Consider the following 21,060-nt stretch of genomic DNA (forward strand, 5'->3'; position numbering starts at 1 on the left):
ACCTCAGAGATTAAGGGGCCTCCCTCATGTGCTTGGTGGCGACATCTTGGGGCGCACTAACTGTGCACTGTACCGTGGTTGGTCTACGGTTAGGGATCTCCAATGGGCATTTTTGCTCATGTGCTTATGTTATAATATATTATTAACCCACTATCAAAGGGTGCTCCCTCATTCGGAGTGTTTTGAATCATAGCTGAGCAAAGTAAAAATAAAGTTATCTAATATATTTCGTCTGCTATTGTGTTTAAGCTGTGCGGCACAGTGTTCTTTTTTTTTTTTCAAGTTGAATATACATATCCGGTAACAAATAACAATCAAAAACATTTAATTCACCTTTTTTTTAAAACTTTTTTTCTGACAATCTTTCAAATATGTTCATTGTTTTAAACTATTTAATATATTTTTTGACCATTAACAAACTGTAGTCATGGCATAGATATGTCCATGCAAGAACGGAGGACATGAAAGTACGGAGGACAAAAAAGTTAATTTACATGATGTGGGATTCGATTTTCCTTGAAGGGCTTGAGCAGTGCAGCACGCGCCACTGTGATGCTCAAACACAAGACACAATACATCCTCTCAAGGTCTGTCATGAGCATCTGCTTGAAGGTGTGAGCAGTTCAAAATGTGAAAGAATACGTCTTGATGACGTCACATGGTATGGCTGTTCCATGGTGGATCATGAACACCTCCATTAAGTGCAGAACAATTGAAGCTAAGACACATACCACATAAAGACCCAAAGGGCTGCTTGAGAAAGAGTCATGACGCAACAACAGGTTTGTCTTTGCTATGTTGTGGTTAAGCTCATGTGCCATCCTCCTAGGGCGGCAGAATGTGGCTGAGCATGAGTTCGCAGTCGCCTAGGACAAGATCTCGACGTAAATTGGCTCCCTTGTTCATCACTTTGACTTTGATGCTCCGAGAGTTCAGATCCTCCTCAAAGACACCTTCAAAGAAAAAGTCCTCATTGAAAATAGGGTTCTTGCTGTTTTTAATGATGGTGCTTCTCTGTTTCTGCACTTTGCCTGGCAGAAGATGGAGGTTCACACAGCAGTTCACGTTCTTTGGATCGAAGTGCGACTGGTAGAGGTCTTCTATGCTGATGAGTCGAATCCTCAGCCGGGCAATCTCTTTCATATACTCAGCAGAAAGCCGCAGGCAGCCCCCTTTGCTTAGGCTGACAGTGTTCTCTTTGGTCACCCTTTCATGGCAGCAGATAAAATCCAGGTGAAAGATTGGTGGGGGAGCCAAAGATGCAAGCGAGGGTCTCAACCCACTACCCTCATTTTCCTTTCTTGTGTTGTTGGGGCTGTTATCAGTGGAACTTGTCTCCTCTGTAGAGATAGAGCTGGCCCGAGCTAAAGTTTTTGCATTCAGTGTCCTGCAGAAGAGCCTCTGCTTTGTGTATGCCTGACAAACCAGGGTGCCAGCCAAGGACCGGCTTAGCAAAGGTGAACTGAATGGCGAAGACTCCGTTGAGGATGTGGTGTCACTGTCAAAATTGGCGGGAAAGTACGGAGGAGAATGAGGGTGGCAAGGGGGCCTTAAGTCTGGTGAGGAGGTTCTCAAACTTGGAGATGAGCTGAGATCCAGAGAAGAAACATTATTCACCATTTCCTGCCATGATGGCTCACAGGGGACATCAGCAGGGCATTTCACATGAAACAGAGACTCTCTTCTGCGTGTGTGTGGACTCTCTGGTAGGCAGCCAAAGTCCCCTGACCCAGCAAGGTGCAGCACTGAGCAAGCGCCGTTAAGCCTCTGACCGCTCTCCTCTTCACATAGCGGGCCTTCGTCCATATTTTCTATCTGAATGATGTGTCGATTGGCGGACTTGATCAGCGCCCTGTAGCTGGAAGTAAGCCCTGTCGTGCTCTTGCCCAGTGGCCCACTGTTTTGCCAAGTTGGACCCCTGCTTGAGACCCCTCCATGCTTTGCTGCAAGTTTGGGTGGAATGAAAAACTTAGGGATGCGGTCTGGAGTGAGGACATTGGGACAATGAGGTGGTGGCTTGTGTTGGCTGCTGCACATCTTCCAATTAGGGCAGAACATCTTGGACAACGGTCCTCCGTCAGTGCAGCTGTAGGTCTCTGTGACAAGGCTTCCGGAAGACTGCCTTGTTTTCTCAAGAAGCCACATACAGGTCCCTTTCTCAGCAGCACAGCCTTCCTGAAACATATGAAGAAGAGGTTGTGAGCTTGGACTATCTGGACCACAAGGGTACATGCTTATGAAATGAAATGGAAACACATTCTGGAACTTCAATCCATGCAATGATGGCTCTGGGACTGATGTTGTAACTACTAAACAAAGTCTCCCCTTACTCAGTATGAGCACAAACCACAGGTATTAAGCAAGAAAATGGAAATTCAATGAAAACGCGAGTGGTCCATTACCTAACCTGGTTACTGCGAAAGCTGTACATAGAACTATGTATGTTCCATAGGACTGGCGTTCAGCACTCAGTTAACAAAGTTGTACCAACAATATCTAAACAAGGACGGCACTGGGGGAACGTTATTACTGATCTAGTACCCCACCTCAGCACATCATAGCCTAGACTAGAGCAACTTTTCTGGAGCAAGATGTCAACTTTTGTGAGGAAGGTGGCTGTTTGCTGGGTGTTGTTGTTTTTTTAAATTTATGGCAGACCCATGCATACTTCTAAACCCAGCCATCCCTGTGGTTCTGCAACTAAATGTAGTGGTTAGTAGTTGCTTCTTTTATCTATACTGCGGTACAGGTCCCCTGACCTTGAGCACAGCCATAATAGTGAGAGCTCCACATTGCTCCATCCTAAGCTATGCGAGGTCGGCCGATGGACACCAGTAGCAGGTATAGGACCCAGCAATTTCACTATTGATGTGTGTGGGAAGGAGAGAGCATATTTCACCTCCCGAAAATGCTCCTCTGTCATTTGTATAGCGCACTAATCACCTGCTAGGGTATCCAGGCACTTGGGCAGCTGTGTAAGTGTATGATCCCAAGGTGCTTATACAAAGTGCCAGGTCTTCAGCTTCTTGAGTTCCACAAGAAGTGAGGAGGAGGCTCTGTGTGTTGAGGGAGGTCCTTTCATGTCTCGGGTGCAATGTAGGAGATTGAGCGCGTTCTAGTTTTTCTTTTGTGGATGTGTGGAATGTGTGTGAGTGAAAGTAAGGCAGAGCGTAGGTGTCTAGTGGGTTGGTGAAAGTTTATGCGGCTGTTCAGCTATTATGATCCTAGCTTTGAATGTGTGTGTGAGAAGTTTGAATTGGCTGTGCTTGTGAATGGGGAGCCAGTGAAGCTTCCTGAGGGGCAGTGTGACGGGAATAACTGTGACCAAAAGTGTGCTTTTAAGACCCAATATCTTCTTCACAAAGGTATTGAGCATATAGTCCCTTAATGTCCATGGAGACATGTAAAAACTCTTTCAGCCCTCGCTTAGTGCCAACAACTTTATTAAGTACAGGAAGCATCTCTAAAAAGTGTTTTATCTGTTTTTTTGCTAATGTTTTCTTAGTTGTTTCTTGCAATGGAGGATGTACAGATTGGCTGAAGTGCTGGTTTCAGTGTTCCATTATTGTAATTGTAAACTGTATTTATATTGCATTTACTACCCCTGACAAAAAGTTGAAGCGCCTTACGGCGAGTAGCACGCTGCTCTGGAAGCCAAGATTAGAGGTTAATAGTTAGTAGAGTAGTAATTGTTTTTCCTTTCCTTTCTGAATTAGTTGTGTCAGGTTTGTGCTCTTGATTTCTTGTATGTTTAGTAGAGTTTACAGTAGGGATAGAATGATGGGAATGGATATGAGAGGGGACGTAGGAAGTTGTTTTTGTGAGTAGAGAACGTGTGTGCCTGTTAGTTGGCCGAAATGGCTAAAAAGGGAGGGGTAAAGTTTTAGAAGGATGTTTGGGAGTTCACAGCAGTCAGAAAGATTTGAGCTGAGTCAGACAGAGGAGGGATGGGGCAAAGGTTGAATGGAGGATTTATTTTAGATCAAAAAAACTGAAATTAACTTATTCTTACACATATGCACATGACACTTCGTAAGGTTATATTGCCTGGAGAAAGCCCCTCTATATAAATATCCATATGTACACAGAAGCAGTAATAGTAATATGGTCTGATGTGCACAGTTATCTTGTGGAGACTTTTGCATTTTTTATGACATTTCTAAGATTTTGAGGAGTAGGCATGCACAAATATGGACGTAGAAGCAGCAATTATGGCATTGTCTGATATAAACGTCTCTTGTAATGTGATATATTTTATCTCCTTATATGAATGTATCAGCTTATACCAGAAAGCATTACTCAATGTACAATGACTTGTGTGTAGGTGTAGGTGTCTGTGTGTATTTATATTATTACGCAACGACCATCACCATTCAGACGATCCAGCCGCACTCTCCCCCGCCGCTCCAAAAAAGGCGCTGCACAAAATCCGAGTGCTAGTAGATATTTCTTTTTATATTTTTATATTTCTCATAGCAACACCCCACAAGGTACATACACATACACACACATACATACATATATTTACCAGTGAAAGGCACCACTGGGCAGCCACAGCCAGGATAGATTCTCCACAGACAAACTGCCCCTTGCTCTGCCAATAACCCCGTGCTGCCTGATGAATCCTCACGAACCCCCCCCCCCCCCCCCCAAAACAAAAACAAGTTCACCTTAGCTGCCTCCCGGAAATCCTCGGGGGGATCCATCAAGCAATGGGCCAAGAAAAAAGGATGATCAAAAAAGCTAATTTACCCATGCACTTTCCATAGAATTCCTTAAGAAGCACTACCACAAAATCTGCTGAACAGAATTGCACCAAATTTGGCAGAAAGCTAGATCTCGGTCCGCGGATTGTGCTTTTTGTGATTATGTGGATGTAGTCTAGTCTGCACCCTGATTTTGCTGCAGTGACAACAGTTCAAGGTAAATATGGCACACTTCCCATCTCGTCCATACTCTGGGTGCTAGTGGCGAAATCCTGAGATACAATGAGGATGTTGCTTTCCCTCTTGGCAGGAAAAAAGTGGATGATCCCTAGTGGTGGGGATGTCCCAGAGAAGGATGTAAAAGCTGTGAGTAGAATGAAGGGTGCGTGTGCCAAGAACAGGCAAGACTCACGGATTGGTTGCATCTATATTGCTGCAAGGATGTAAGGCCGCGGAAGTAGATGAGGCATACCTCTCATGAAAGGCAGGCTTTCAGAGGGCAGGAACAGGACACTTGAAACACTGATGAATGGCCTATTCACAGACGGTGCCCCAGGATAAAGCCACACAAACATCACTGCTGAGAATTCCTCATCCAGAAGCCAATAATTGTTACAGTGGTTTGCAAAGATCATATGCCTGGTGCATGATGTTTTGCTGCATTGGGCAAAATGCCATTTTGACACACTCGCCTCTATTAATGAAGCGAGATTTTAGGTTTTCAAGGGTAACGTGGCGCCCTTGTGATGGTAGTGCAGTTCTGCCATCTAAAATCATATTGCCAGAGTCCCAGTCCTGAATATTAAAGCTATTGGGGTATATCCAATTTGCCACTCTGCGACCTCCTCCTGCTCAGACCCTTCCTCTAGTGCTTCTATGTTTAGCTGTAGGGCCGGGTCACCTCAGCCTGTGCTTGTTCGTAAACTGTTGCATAAAAATACAAACCCACGGGCCAGACTACCCAAATATTCAAGTTTGCTATCCCCCAAAAAATCTAAAACCACGCTACATCAAATGCAAACTCTGGGCCATATGTACAAGCCCCTATCGCCACCACAACGTCACTTTTACTGACATTGTGGTGGCGATAGGGGCTGAGCCTTATGTACAAGGCAGCGTTAAGCCACTTAACGTGGCTTAACGCTGCCTTGTCCATAAGGCCCCCTTTCATGCTATGGTTAGCGTGAAAGGGGTGGGTGTTGCGGTGGGTGTTCCACTGCAACGCCCATTGAATAGGATGCTGCCCCCTATGTACAAGGGTGGCGTACATAGGAGGCAGCACCAAAATTAAGACCAGGGAAAACCTGGTCTTAAGTTGGCGAAATGAGGAGAAATGCATTATTTCTCCTTGTTTTTGCTTCTTCCATGTGTGCTGCCTTGTGCAGCACACATGGAAAAAGCAAAATGCCATGGTTTGTTTATGTACAGGAAGGCGTCCCTTCCTGTACAAAGCATGAAGCAGCACAAATGAAAGTGACAGAATGGCATTGTAGGATTGTTTATGTGCAGGGAGGGACACCTTCCTACAAATAAACAATCCTCCCCTGCACGCAGACACCCTTGCACTATGGTGCTAAGGTGCCTGCGCTGCGCCATCGCAGGGGGAAATGCAGGGCTGCACCCCATACTTGTAAATAGGGTGCAGCCTTGCGTTTCTGAAGTGGTGGAGTGAGGCGTTAAGCCAGGAAGGCTAAAAACAGGCTCCGCCACTTCATTGTACATATGGCCGTCTGGTACCTGTGAGGTTATATACCGTGTGCTCTTCTGAAAATCTAATGACGTTCTTTGTCTTAGATCACACACTGGTATCATCCCATTTCAGACGTCTTTCTCCAGACCCTAACTATTCTATTTTCCCTCCCAAGTGCTTCACGTTCTGTTTCATTTCTGTATCGACAGCCTCCCTCACATACAACACTTTCACAATTTCAGCCACATCGCTCAAATGTTTAACCACATTGCTCCCAATTTTACACACACCACTCTCAAATCCACATTAATCGCACTTTATTTTAAATAAATCATTCCCAAAGCTCAGACACATCGCTTCCGAAACCAGGGACCGGACTCCTCATTCCAGATTCAGTATTCACAATCCGGGACATACAACTGCCCTACTATTTATCCCAGCCACATCACTACCACTGACAGCCGCACTACTTCCAATCTCCCAGCCATGTCACTCTCAACCACAGACACAATATTCCCTTTTCTTGGAAGATACCAAATAAAGCAAATCACAGGAGTACCAGAAGAACAAGTTAGAATTACATAAATAGAAGATACAACCTTCATTTACATGTGCGCCATACAATGTTAATTAAAATCAAGACTCCTCAAGAGAAAAAGCCCCCCTTTTCTTCAAAGAATACTTCTGGGGTATTGCCAGGATTAAGGGAGACCGTACAATAAGCAATAGGGTCCCAAATTTTCCTGAGCTTTGGCTGACGAGGACTACTTTGGGTTTTCGAAATTTTCAGGCCACAAAAATACACACAAAGTCCCGTCACCATGCTCTATAATACAGCGCGCTCTTACAACGCCACGCATGTGCAATTCCAAGCTGAGCAACTACGGCAGCAAAGAGTACAACCCCTACCAAAGGACGAGGAACCTGACTTAAGTAACCCAGTATTATAGTTTTACTATTGCAGCAAATCTGAGGGGCTCATTTACAAGCCCCTTGCGCCGGCGGTGCGTCACTTTTTCCCATAAAAAAAGTGACGCACCGGCGGTGAAAGGGGCTTGTAAATAAGCCCCTGAGTACCTACCCAACAAATCTTCGGATCCAGAGTGCTGTTTTATCTGCAGTTTGCAGGGGACTAGTGCCACTTGTCCAGGAGAGTCTGAGGGTGCTTTAGGCTTTCCCAGGTGTTCCTCTGTCTAGAGGGGGCGAGAGATAGCCTAGGACGAGTCTGAATCAAGAAGTGCCAGGATCATTGCCACAGGTGCAGGGTATCCCTCTTTTGCTTTGTGCAAGTCCTGTTGTCCCAGACAAGGGTCTCTTCTGTCCTCTTTCATGTAGATTGTTCAGAACTGAGGTTCTGGTGTCAGGGGTGCCCCTTAAATCCTAGATGTAAGAGAGTTAGGGGTTTGGGAGCAAGTAGTCAATAGGCTGCTAGTCCCTGCAGCTAAGGTGACCACATCCGGGGGGGTGTAGATCACCTTTTCTACCCGGAACCCACTATTTCTACCACTTTTGAAAATGGCAGAAGTCTTCCTTAGGGGTAAAGACCAGGCAGCTCACCCTAGGGGTGTGGCTAGCCTTGTGGGGGTATACCCTTTCTGACTACCTAATTTTTCCACCTGCCCGGGTGCAAATGCACGTTGGGCAGGGGAGGGCTGTTTACTCCTCTGAGAGACAGCATGGATGCATATCAGAGGCGGTCCAGCCTTTGAGCTCACCTCCTTGATGTGCAACTTCATTAGCCCTCCCGGTAGGGAGGACGTGTGACCTCCTTACTGCCTAGGACTTTGTTCCTCACTCGCATGAGTGATCACGTTGCTTGACAGAAGGTTAGAATCCTGTCTTGGTGGCAACCAATGTGGGGGGCTAGCCAGAGCACAGAAAAGCTGGGGCAACCCGGTGGGCAACCTCTACGACAGCCACTTGGGTGAATGCCACATCCTCCTTGACATGAGAGCCATGTCAGTGGTGAGATAGCATGTTGTTTGATAAAGTCCTTCTCAATTGTGGTTGCTAATTATATATATCAGTTTTAGGGAGAGAGCAACAGGCATCAGATAGACATCTAACCGCAAATTCCTTACCTTTGAGCTTCCCAGGCGTCAGACTGGATCCGGAAGATTTTTCTTTGAGCAATACCCTTGCGTGCTGGTAGGTAGTGTTCGTTGGCTCCATGTGATTTCGTGGGCGGCATCTCTGCCGTTATGACATTCACGTCAGTTATATAGGCGCCACCTCGGTGTGCTAACTTCAGTTCTTTTCTTTCCTCACCAACCCAGCACAGATCCGTGAAGAGAGCTACCCTCTGTCACTTTTTGAGAGCCTTTTTCCGATGTTCTATCCAACATTTGTGGGCGTAAAGGTTTTCCTAAATTGTTTACGAAGAATTCTGGATTCAAATCATGAGGCACCTGCCACCGTGCCATGTCGGTGACAGATCCACACCTGATTTGTCTTTGGTGCCTGGAGCGTGACCATGACTCAAAGTCATGCTCGACTACCAGGCCATTGCCCTGAGAGCTTCGAGGGAACATTCTGCCAAGCTCTTGTGGCCCAGTGGTCGGCATCAACCCATTTGTCCTGGAGGTCTTGTTTTTAGAGTCAGTCGAGAGGAAGGCCCGAACACTGCTCTAGGAGTCCAAAGTCATCGCCCTCCCACTCGAAGTCATTAGATAGGTTGGGTAAAAGGCATATGAAACACCTTCCGCCTCAAATAAAACCTGGATGAGTGCAAAAGCCCACTCCTCCCCTGTGCCATGAATGGTGCCATGGTGTGTCAAGGCTTGGCTTTCATGCAGCATGTGGAAAGAAGATAAAACCAACCTCATCAAGTCTGTTGTTTAAACAAATCCTAGCAAAAGTATACCTGCTGCTGTGCTTTTAAGGACATGTTAAGAGGGGTGGTGTAGCAACACTGTGACTCCTGTGTGGGGATAAGAGGTGGAAGCAGCCCATGGACAAGAGAGACCAAGAAAGCATATGCATTTCCAGGAAGTACTCAAATTAAAAGAAAAAAAATTTCCCTGATGTGAGCCATGGATGGATTTAAGTCATCCACTCAAAATTATGGTAAAAAACCTATGCATTAGTGAAGGGACAACTATAAGAAGATAAATTAAATCCATTGCATACGGAGCAAGGAAACGAGATTGTCAAGAAAGACAGCCAATGATAAACAATGGAATTAACTGAATCTTTTTTTAAGTATTGCTAATATACACAAAAGTTCATTCACAACAGACTGCTAAAAGCTAGGCCAAATTCAACCTTAGCAAGTTCTTGTGCATCCACTTCTTGACCGCCTGAAAAAGGTTTTCAGTCTGATTTAGATCATCAATATTATCTTGCAATACTTTAAAGACAATTTGTTTGCCATCCGTGTAACTATGAAAATAGTGTTAATGAAATAATTTGGGAGGTCACACAGTTTGATGGGAAAAATAATCTGTTGAAAGTTTTTTAAAACACCAGTCCAGTTGATTTACTGACCAGCTTCACAGTCATCTTCTAATCTGGTCTCGCGTGATAAGACCCTGATACTTTTCTAACTCTCCCCACTCACTTCTTATTATTCGCTGATACCAATACCACTCAATGACATCCTTTAATTTCTCGGTCAGTTGCTACCTGCTCCTAAGTCATCCCAAGCCTAGCGGTTCAACTGTCCGTCAACCTCGCCCTCAGGGCATTTTGCTATCCTCCTGAAGATATTTCAAGAGGTATTTTGTTTTTTATGCATACCTTAATACAGGCAAATAATTTGTTTCTAAGAACTTCATTGTTTTGCAGGTGTCAGAACTGAGCCCATCTTTTGGTCCCTAGAATACTGCACCAGTGGCAACCCCTCCTCTGGTGAGGAACTGCTGGCTTCCCCAGATTTGATGACAACATACTGGCCACTCCCCCTTTGACCCTTCACAGACATTCATCACAGCTAATCAGTAGTAGTCAAACTTTCACTGGTTTGTGGACATGGGCTCTGGAACCTCAAGGCAACAAGTTGCATCCACCAAACATCCATCACATACATATGAAATAATAACACAGTGCTGTTTCTCATCTCACTGGTGCTGTATTCATGAAACCACGGAAGGGTGAAAGGTGGTGTCAGACCCACCAGCCTTGCGACCTGTGCTCTGCACGTTGGTCACACCACTGTGCGGTCGGGACTTAGCCCACTGAGCTAAATTACGACATAAGAACAACCGATTTTGGCAAGAAGACTAAATTATGTGATTTCACAGATCTACTAAATATGTCTATGTTTGGCTGTAGCATGCCTGTGGATTTGTTATAAAGCATTCTACCCTTTTTGAGTATCTGTCGCTATTATCGGAGAAAAAACGTGAACAGGCAAAGCAGAATTATTTTGCACACAGCACAACGAACGCTACCAAAGAGTGAAGAGCAGATGTGCTTTCACGAGTTGCACTACCCTCGTTTGACTTTAAAAACGGGGACACAACAGCACAGTTTTTGTTTGGTCTCTTTTTGACCCAGAATGTAGCGCCTATGCCATCTCTTTGTAGCGCCATATGCAATAAGACGATCGACAGCCGCAGAGAGGTCGCATCCATCCAAGGCTGCAGGTGCCGTAAACATGTACATTCCCTGGTGGAGCTGTGCACTCGGCTGCACCTGCATGTGGGCACAGGAAGAGTGGATTTATCCTGCAAATAAAAACACAAAAAGACGCATTCCCCTGCGTGGGGATAACACACTGTCACACTAACCCAAAGGGTGAGTGAATAAATGTAGGTGAAAGCTCACCCTTGAGCATCCCCCCCCCCCCCCCCCACCGCTTTCCATCGTCTGCTCTCGCGCACCCTTACTTCCCTCTGATTCTCCCGGTCCAAGCTGCTCCCCCGTTCTCCTTTCTTCTTATAATGTGTATTTTTTTGTTATAAGTGAGCGGGTCCCATCATCTCTATACGTTCTCATTGCCTGCAACCCATTTCGTTGCCCCGCATTTAAACAAAACACGTTCATTGTTTTCACAGTTTCCGTTAGATTTAACGCAACTGACGCCATAAACGGGTTTGGCCGCGCACGCGCCGTCTTTGGTGTGATGGGCACCCATTATTAAATCTCCTATAATCCCCTCAATAAATACATCATTTCTGACTTCACGTTCTCATAAAACTGGTTTAATCTCAAATGAGTTCTGCTCCCAACTAAACAAACCATTCAAAAACAAATCAGCGCACTATTCATTCACGCATCCATCCATTCAGCTACTTCAGCCCGGAGGAGCACTGACGCAGCCACGCCGAAGGACGTCTTTCTTATTTCAGTTCAATCAACCATTACCAGTAGCTGAAAATAAACCCCAAACGCGTACTTTTGTGTAGTTTACAACAAACTAGAGGATCTGAATAGTAGAAAAAAACTTGCGCGTTTCACAAGTATCCCTGAAATGTTTTGCGCCAGATGTTGCGAGCTCTCTGCGCACAATGTTACAGGAGATCGGACCCCGTTCCCAAATATTGTTTCCTCAGATCTGTTGTGAGCTTACTGTGTAAACGGATAAGCCCTGCCTGGCTTGATTGAGTGCAGATATTCAGGGCAATAGTGCATCAATATAAAGTTATCCTTGTGACGCCTCATCGTTTCCAAGGACGGAACCCACATCTGCATCCGTGTGTCTGTTGCGACTGGGGACTGGAACAACACGCGCAGAGGGCGCCCTGCGCCGGGTTTCCAGGGTGCCTGGCCCTGGCATTCACTGCAGGTTGCTAGGCGCCTGCAGACATCCTCGTTTGCTCGAACAGTAACTCGCAGCCTACTTAAATACACATTACCATGTTTACCCTTCCAAGCCAGGCACTCGAACCCCCCTGCCGATGTCTTCCTTATGCTGCGCTCTCCCTTCCCACTTGAGTTTGGTAGAAGTCCCGGAGATGTCCCAACCCCTCTCTCAGCCACGCATCTTACCTCAGTAGAGTTCCCCGCTTGACACCCCTCAGCCAGAGGCGACTAATTGCGCCATGTTGTGCCTTCGCGAGCTGTCTCTCTGCCACTCCGGGCGGCTGTGCTCCCCGTCACCCCGCCGCCAGTGTTTATAGACTCGGAGTTCATGTGGTCTCTCACGTCACGGGCCATGAGTCAGCGCACCTCATTACTAAAAAATAATGGCGGGAAATTACCGGCGGCGCTCGGGTTAAGAGCTCTTGAGCTCTGTGCCACAGGTATTCTTCAGGAGCCTTTATGGAGCACAAAGGAGGTATTTATAGCCGAAGTAACCTCGGTCAGGTCGCATCAAGGCAAACGATGCTCGTCCTCCCGCCCCCTCGCCCTCATCGTTCACCTTTCAATTTTTCTAATTAGTTCTTTAGCTTTCGCTCCCTTATTATTTTTTCCTTTTTTATTCCTTTGCTTTCCTTTTCTCCTTTCCTTTACCCTCTTCCCTCTGCTCACCAGTAAACATTACAAATAGTTTCCATTTAAATATATATTTATTGTCGAAAAAAGCTTCAACATCTCATCAGGGGTAGAGAGCGCTAAATAAATGCAAAGCTTTTCCCTCTTCTGTTTCTCCACCATCCTTCACAATCCAAACAACTGACTAGAATATTCACCACTCAAAATACTTTCATATTTTACAATACTAATTTACTACTAATCCTTTATGGGTTCCGGAGCAGCGTGCTCATGGCCGATAAAGTGATTCGCCGCCTCATCAGGGGTAGTAAGCGCTATATAAATGCAATTAAAATACAATAAAATACAATCTTTTCGTAAAAAAACAAAAAAAAAAAACACTTCAACATACCCGCCAGACTGCTATGTTTAAACGACAGTATAGTGAAAGGCAAAACCTCTGGTGCGCCAAACAGCTGGGGATTGCAAATTTGAATGAGAACTTCAGATTCCTCATGTCCAGAAAGAGTAGTCCATCCAATGCTGTCTGTTATTTTTACTTCCTTCCCATTGTAGTATTTTTAGGGTACACAATAATATATACGAACAAGAACACATAGAAAATAAGAAAGATACTCTCGTGAAATGGCACAATTTGCAATGTACGTGTAACTGTTGTGGACTGAGACTACTGCCTGAGGGGTGGAATGGTCAACTGTTAGAGGTGCGAGCGCGCCAGGTAGCGTGTGACTGCTAGTCTATGAGGAGTGTGAGTGTGTGTCAGGTATAGTGTGCCTGCTAATCTGTGAGGTGTGTGAGTGTGGTGTAATTTTTAATTCTGCTTTAACAGTTCCACTCCTGTTTTTGTTGCGGCTACGGCTGAAGACACTAGGGCCAGATTTATCATTATTTGTAGCTGATCAAGGCAGCAAGACAACTTGCTGCGCCAAATAGAGAAGACAGGAATGCGTCATGTTTACCAAGATGTGGTTTCTCACTGCACTGGCCCACTATGTGCTGTCTAGCGTCAATTGCAGGGACCTTTGCGTCATGGTGCAAGAGGCAGGATTTTTGTTGTGTAGGAAGGGATACCTTCCTGCACAAGCACAGTCCTCCTAGGTGTTTTCCTCTTTCTGAGTGATCGGCAGAATTCAGCACACTTAGAAAGAGGAAACAATCAGGAGAAGTAAAGATATTTCTCCACATTGCGCTTCTATAGGGAAGGCATACAATTTTGACGCGTTGGTAAAGGAGTTCATGAAGGGCCTCTTTCAAGTCCACCCTCCAGTGAAGTCCCTTCCTGTGGTATGGCAGCTCAACACAGTCTTATCTCAGATCATGAGAGCTCCTTTCAAACCAATTCATATGGCTGTCTTGAAATTTCATTCTTGGAAAGTAGCTTTCTTTTTGGCGCTCACATCAGCAAGGAAAATAAGTCAAATGTAAGCCTTAACAATTCACGAGCCTTATTTACAGTTTCCGGATGATAGAGTCATTTTGCAAACTAACCCTCAATTCATCCAGAAAGTGCCAACATCTTTTCACCTAAATGAACCCATCATAGTACCAACGTTCTTCAGAAAGCTATCTGCAGCAGGAGAGAGAGCCTTGGATTCTCGAGATGTCAGATGCTGTCTCAAGTTCTACCTTGAGAGAACCAACACATTCAGGAAATGTGATCAACTCCTGATTTCATTGGCTCCACCAAGAAAGGGGCAGGCTTTGTCAAAGGCAATCTTTGCTCGTTGGGTGTCGGGCACCATCACTTTTCGTCATGAGGAAGCAGGAAGACCATTGACTGCCAAGGTGAAAGCACATTCTACACAAAACTTTGCTGCTTCTACAGCCCAGTTTGCAGGTGTATCGTCAGACATCTGCAGGGCAGCGACATGGGTTAATGCCCACACCTTCACGAAGCATCGCTGCCTCGGTTCCCTCCGAAAGGCAAACGTGGACTAGCTGCGCTATGACACCGGTTTCGCTAAGGAATGCAACTTTTCGTTATGTTCATATGCATGATTGTTTATGGTGATTTCTATCCATTAACTTTATTGTGTTATTTTATCATGGTGGGATGGTTTGCCTTAACCCCCTCCATTGTTACCTTGGTACTGCTTACAAGTCTAATTCAAGCATGTGAATCTATGACATATACAGTACTGAAGAAAAAAACAAGTTATTTACTTGTACTCTGTTGTTCTCCAGTATTGATATCTTTCATAGATTCACATGCAACCCCCCATACTCCCCGGTTAGACTTACCACTTTCATACCTCTTTTTTTTCCTTTACTTACACTTGTGCATGAAATCTGAGGTTTGGTGCCTATGCAGGGGATGAGTGCTTCAGGGTCTATGCTCTGAATGGTTGAAGTTTGGATGTTTTAAAAAAAGGGGAATTGGTTAGCTATGTCTATTGTTTTCAATGTAATTTGTAATGCTAAGGTATTAGTACTGCTTACATTTCTGTTACTGTGGGACTCCTACCATGACAACGGGGAAGCATGTGAATCTATGAAAGCTATCAACACTGGAGAATCACAGTGTATAAGTAAGTAGCTTGTTTTATTCCCTTTCACAATCCATTTCAGTATGTCTATGGGAATAAATGTACTAGTTTTGTTATGTTTTGAAATTTAACGCTCTCATTACGAGTTCAGGGATAAATTCTGTTACCTTTGCAAACGTGTTTACACAGGGATCACACTTACAAGTTGTGTGATCATTATCCCATCCTCTCAGTTTTCCCCAGGCAAATTTGAGCAAGTCAAACTTCCTGAGATTTGTCGGTAAACAATAAAAATGCAGAACATGTGGAATTCGCTTAGTCAAAACCAATTCCCCATGTTTTGCCTCGTTTTCCTGTTATTCCGGAATAGGATGTATTTACCATTCGCGGTAAATACATCACCCTGGGTAGTGCTATTCAAATTCTGACAAACCTGTGGCTTAGGTGTGATTTGAAATTTATACTCTCAGACATGTTGAGCAAGATTCTTGTTAGATAAAGACGCAACAAAAGAAGCACTTTGAAATGTAACAAACTTATGCTGTTGAACCCCTTCGACGCGCATGACGGAACGGTTCCGTCATGCACGTCGGTTGAGCTGTGCGCATGACGGAACCGTTCCGTCATGGCCCCGCCCGCCCGCACGGAACCTTCAGCGTGGCGCGGAAATCCGCGCCGTGCTGAAGGGGTTAAGCGCTGTGTTCCTGGAAAATGCTAGCATGATTAGGAGCCCTGGTACTGTTTTGCATCAGCTGCTCGCGGCCTGCTGTTCAGTACCCTCATATGTCAGATAAGGTTCTGCTGGTTTGCTTCATTTGTTTTCGTGGCTGTCAGGGCTACTTTTCAGCCCCTGGAATCACTGTTCCTATGTGTCCCATGTTCAATGAACAGAGGGTAGCCCATCCACGACCGGACTGGGAAGAGAAACTAGCCCTGGCAATTCCACTCAGCTGGCCCCCAGGGGTGAGGGGGGATGATATTGCAGCACTGCTGCAAAACCAGCCCCTAGTGACAAAACCAGTCCCCATGGGGAAACGCCTGTTGCCCGCTGTTAGAAGGTGGTCCTGACACTATGGGCCGCCTGGATTTTTAGCTTTTTGAGCACCTAATTGTTGAGCTTTTACTGTGGGGGAGCCTCATAAGTTGGGACTCACCCCCAGTGAACTCAGGATGTAAGAGAATGCATAGGAATTTTACTGGTGTTCCCCTGGCTTGACCAGGCCACTGCGCAGCAGCTGGAGTAAGGGACACCGGGCTGGTTACATGCAGATATATGTGTACATGCGTGTGCACACATGTACGGGCTGCGCAGGGGAGATTCCTAGCGTGCGCAGTCCAGGAGCAACTACAAAGTGAATGGTGTGGCAGGACTTATGCAGTATTGGGTGGTGACATGGAATAGGCTTTATACACTGGAAAGAAACATGCCAGGGAAAGTCAGTGTGTCTTGCTGTTTTTTCACTTCATTATTCCCCTATGGGGATGTGGGGCCCATGGCTAAATTAACATCCATAAGGCCTACAGATTCCAGACACGCACTTAAGTCCAATGTAGCTAATGTGAAAATAAGTGTTCTGCAGAGTCCAAAGTCATATTTGTACTGCTTTTGGGTCATCCAGAACTGTCATATTTCTCTGAGCCAGCCATGACCAGACCCAGGCTGAGGGCTGACCTCAGCTGGATGGATTGATAACCTTTCTTCCACAAGCGAGGGCCTCCTCTCCATGAAGAGATGATGGGTGGGGCTACAGGCTCATCCATCACTAGGTGCCAGGCACCAGGCTGCACCAAGGAGGGAAGGCAGCGTGGGGGGGATAGGGCTTCAGAGACATGTGGCCCACACTGGATGACGTCATTTTGAACAAACCCAGCGGCTGGACAAGAAGGAGGGAGCAGGGGCAGGAAAGTGATGTGTCGCTGTTTGATAGGACCAACAGGGACTTCCTGCCAGCCCCCTACTCAACTTTTTAAAAAGTGCTTGCACAGGAAGAGAAGCTCTCTGGGGTGTGGTCTGCTGAGGCTGAAGGTGCTGGAGCCTGGCGCAATGGGCAGTTGTAAGGAGAGACCCCCTGACTGCCCCCAGGACCCTAACAGCACCAGAAGAAGAATCCAGGACCGGTGCGCAGGAGCAGTGGCCTCTGCGCAGGGAGAAGAGAGGCCACGGAGGAGAGCCAGGCGAAAGGCTGGCGCAGGGAGCCAGTGAAGACAGCACCCTGCTGAATCAGAGACCCAGAGGGCGGAGGAGAGTGGTCCCAGTGGCCAGGGCTCGTAAAGAGGAGCATGAAGCGCCCCATAATGCCTTGCCAGGCATTTGGAAATCTGCCGTTTTGGTGCTTTGTGGCCCCCAGAGGAGGGGGGTCACCCTCACTTGAGAAAAGGTGCTGGGGGAGCTGCTGGAGAAGCGCAGTCTCCCCCCCCCCCCCCCCAGCACGAAGAAATCTGCCGTTTTGGCGCCTGGTGGCCCCCAGAGGAGGGGGTCACCCTCATGTGTGAAAAGGGGTGCAGGGGGGCTGCAGGAGCACCGCAGCCTCCCCCAGCATAAAGAAGAACAGTCCACCCATAAGTTTCACGGGGCATCTGAAAGAATAACCCCTCAAGGGCTCAGCCAGCCTTTAACACCTTCTAGGCTGGAACTTATGTTCTACAGCGGAGGGTGTACTATGAAGTGCATCATGGAGTGAAGGGCTGAGTTGGGGATGTCTGGAGAAGGGCATCCCCTGGAGGTGAAGTGGTGTAATTGCACCGAAATGCATTTACTCTTGGTTATTTCTTGTTAGGTGGACTGAAAGTCACATGTGTAAAGTGAAGTACCTGTGTAAGGTGATGTTAAGCTAAATGGAGTTATGTTGCTGGACCTTCCTGCTAGGGGGTCTGGCTGTATTTACGTAATCCCATGCTTTTACCTGTGATTCCTTTTAAAGTGAAGAGGCGCACTGCAGGAGAAGGGTAGTTGCCAGGAGTACTTCTGTTGAAGGGACTGTAAGTCACATGTGTAAGGTGATGTCATAAGCCAAGTGGTGCTATGTTGCCAGACAGTCCTGCTAGGGTGTCTGGCTGTATATGCGCAATCCTGAGGTTTCATCTGTGATGCCTTTAGGGGCTGTAATTGCAATGCATTCAAATGATCAACCAAGGTGATGAGTACTGTCATTCTAAAATGTACGTAAACATGGATTCTTGCTGCTGCGCTTAGGTGAAGACCCCAGACTGCTAGCCCTTAAGATATAGAGGTGCATACTTTATGGTCAGTAGGAGATACTCAGTCAGGGTCATGTGTCACCAAGGCAGGTTTACCCCTTTTTTATGCTTGTTGAGGTAATGGGGTGGGTCGCCACTCGGATGGTGCCAGTGCGCAGGGCCCTCGCTCCAGGTTATGTTCAACTATCTGCATTGGGGGCAAGTTGATGTGCATACATGGGAGTGGTGGTACTAGACCTCACCCCCCCTTTGCGGGAGGGGTGGAGATGTTATGCAATGTCACAAAGTAATTCCAACAGCTTATGTATATTTGTAAATTGGTGTATTGAGTAGTGTGTGTGTTTAATAAATGTATTCTTACTTTTATAAAGCAAAGTACAGACTGGACAATCAATTATTGAGTGTTATTTTTGTCCACCTGCAAATGGCGATTACTAGCCCACACCACCTCCCTTGAGTAAGCCTCAGACTGCTCTGCAACGCTACCCTCTGAGAGTCAGGCGCTACAATTGGGTGTTTGGTTCCCATTGAAGGACAAATGTAGTCATGTTATTTGTGCAGGCCTCACAGATGCTGCCTCGTTTTCCAACACCCGCTAAGGCCAGTCCGGCCCTGATCCCATCCAAAGTGCCTCTATCTCCGTTACAAAAATAGCAAGGCCTCTTCATAGAGCAGTTCTGTCATCAGACGCAGTGTATTCCAGTCTATTTATACAAGCACTTGAGGTATGGAAAGGGTCTGTTTTGAAAAACATGTTCAGCTGCTGGCGAATTAAGCCTGCAGATGTGGGGTGGGGGGGGGGCAACAAGCCTGGCTCAGCTGCTTCGAGACCAACGCATCCATCCACGGCACCCTTTCATATCCAGGGCTGACGTACATGCATTGCATGTGCATGACATTTACATATTGGCATAACATGATGTCAGAGCATATCACTAGATCTTGTCTTTCACCTTCCTCCCTCTCTGCTCTCAGCAGGCTTCGCGGTGTGATGGCCCATCATCTTCTAGCGACATTCTGTGACATTTCTGTGACATTTTCCATTTTTAATGGATTCTTTTTACTACTCTTGTCAAGAAAATTATGGAAAATGTAGCATTATATCTAACAAAATAAATGTTACAAAAGCAAGCACTATTGCAATCGCCATACTATTTATAGGCTTTGACATTTATATAGTCAGATACAAAATCTCAAGCTCTGCCAGAGGGTTTTCTCCAAGATTAAGACACTGGCGCCCAAGTCAATCCTGGCAGGCCATATAAGCTGGCCGTGTTTTACTGTGTGTTGATTCCCCAAAGTGGCGGGGGTAGCAGAAGTGCCATCACACACCATTTGACTGTATGATATCACAGGAAGTGACATCCTTGACCATGAATCTTACCAGGAAGTGATGTCAAATAACTTTAACCATGATGGCATGATCACATCACAATAATTAACACTGCAACATTCCCATATTAACTACATGAATAATATAACAGGACACAGACAATGCCTATTTTAGATATCATCTATATTAAGGTGCCTGGGTAATATGCAAAGCCAATATTTACCTGAATTGTTGTGAGGGATTGAAGCAAGTGAAACTGACTACTTCTAGGGAGAATCCCCTCAGAAGGAAATTTTGAGCACAATAGAGTCTAATAGTGCACGTTAAAGCACAATTTATAAATACATTGCTAAAAAGCCATATCCTCTGAAATGACACTCATTAAAAAGTCAAGTTCTTTCATGGTGTGCCAAGTGTGTGAAACCTGATGGCCTTGAGCTGAACCCATTAAAAAAAAGGACCTACAGGTGCCCATTTATCAAACACTATCCCCGTTCTTAGAACCAGTATTTGCCATGATGCGCCTTTAGCCCAAACATTACAATATGCCTGTGACAAACATTTGTCATTACTCCCTACCATATTCTATGGATGACTTTTACCATGGGTGATCCTTATTGTCGCATCCTCCCCATCCCGAGAGCATGTGTAGGAAGCTGGCTCTTTATATACTATACCAATGCAAGGTATAGTGTGCACAGAGTCCAGTGGCTTCCCAGAGGTATAGCAGAGGCTAAATTAGATAATCACCAATTGCTCTATATGTGGTAGTGTCGTCGAGCAGTTAGGCTTATCAGAGAGTGTGTTAAACATTTATTATATTCACTCAGGCAAGGAATGATGGCACACACTCAGAGACAGAATCCAGACCAGTTAGGTAAGTATAAGAAATGTACACTTATCTGTTATTTCTAGAACCAAGCAGGACTTGGCACAGGTAGGTAAAATATACTTTAAAATGCAACGCTGTACACAGAAATGCAATTGTAGATGAAATTGGCATTGTTACAGGTTTGTATGCGCTTTCAAAACAGTTCAGAATACTTAGAAAATACTTTGGATTACTTTTGAGTTACTTTTTAGTTAAATCAACTATTCAGGTTGATATTCGAAGATATCACACTGTGGGTCCTACAATACAGAGGTAAGTAAGACAATTTACTTTTCAAAGCACAGTTACTTTTGTTTCATAGAGAAAACAGGTTGACAGAATATTTCAGAGGAAAAACCACAACATAGTTTCCTTTGGAGAAAAAAAGTGTGATCGGT

The 21,060-nt window shown here is 45.6% G+C and overlaps 1 protein-coding gene across 1 annotated transcript; it reads right to left on the reverse strand.

The window, feature by feature from the left end:
- Positions 1-285: 285 nt before the first annotated feature.
- Positions 286-12,440, reverse strand: C2CD4D (C2 calcium dependent domain containing 4D). The gene is made up of 2 exons (XM_085638097.1): positions 12,328-12,440; positions 286-2,175 (listed from the first exon to the last, which is right to left on the reverse strand). Exon 2 carries the CDS (start codon positions 2,143-2,145, stop codon positions 826-828), a length of 1,320 nt encoding a protein of 439 aa, XP_085494223.1. The 5' UTR covers positions 2,146-2,175; positions 12,328-12,440; the 3' UTR covers positions 286-825.
- Positions 12,441-21,060: the final 8,620 nt, after the last annotated feature.

This window comes from Triturus cristatus, chromosome 12, assembly GCF_964204655.1.
Source record: "Triturus cristatus chromosome 12, aTriCri1.1, whole genome shotgun sequence".
Taxonomy (NCBI): Eukaryota; Metazoa; Chordata; class Amphibia; order Caudata; family Salamandridae; genus Triturus; species Triturus cristatus.

What these genes read in the sequence shown, in the direction of transcription:
- C2CD4D (XM_085638097.1), bottom strand. Translation starts at nt 2,145, where the DNA reads ATGTGGCTTCTTGAGAAAACAAGGCAGTCTTCCGGAAGCCTTGTCACA.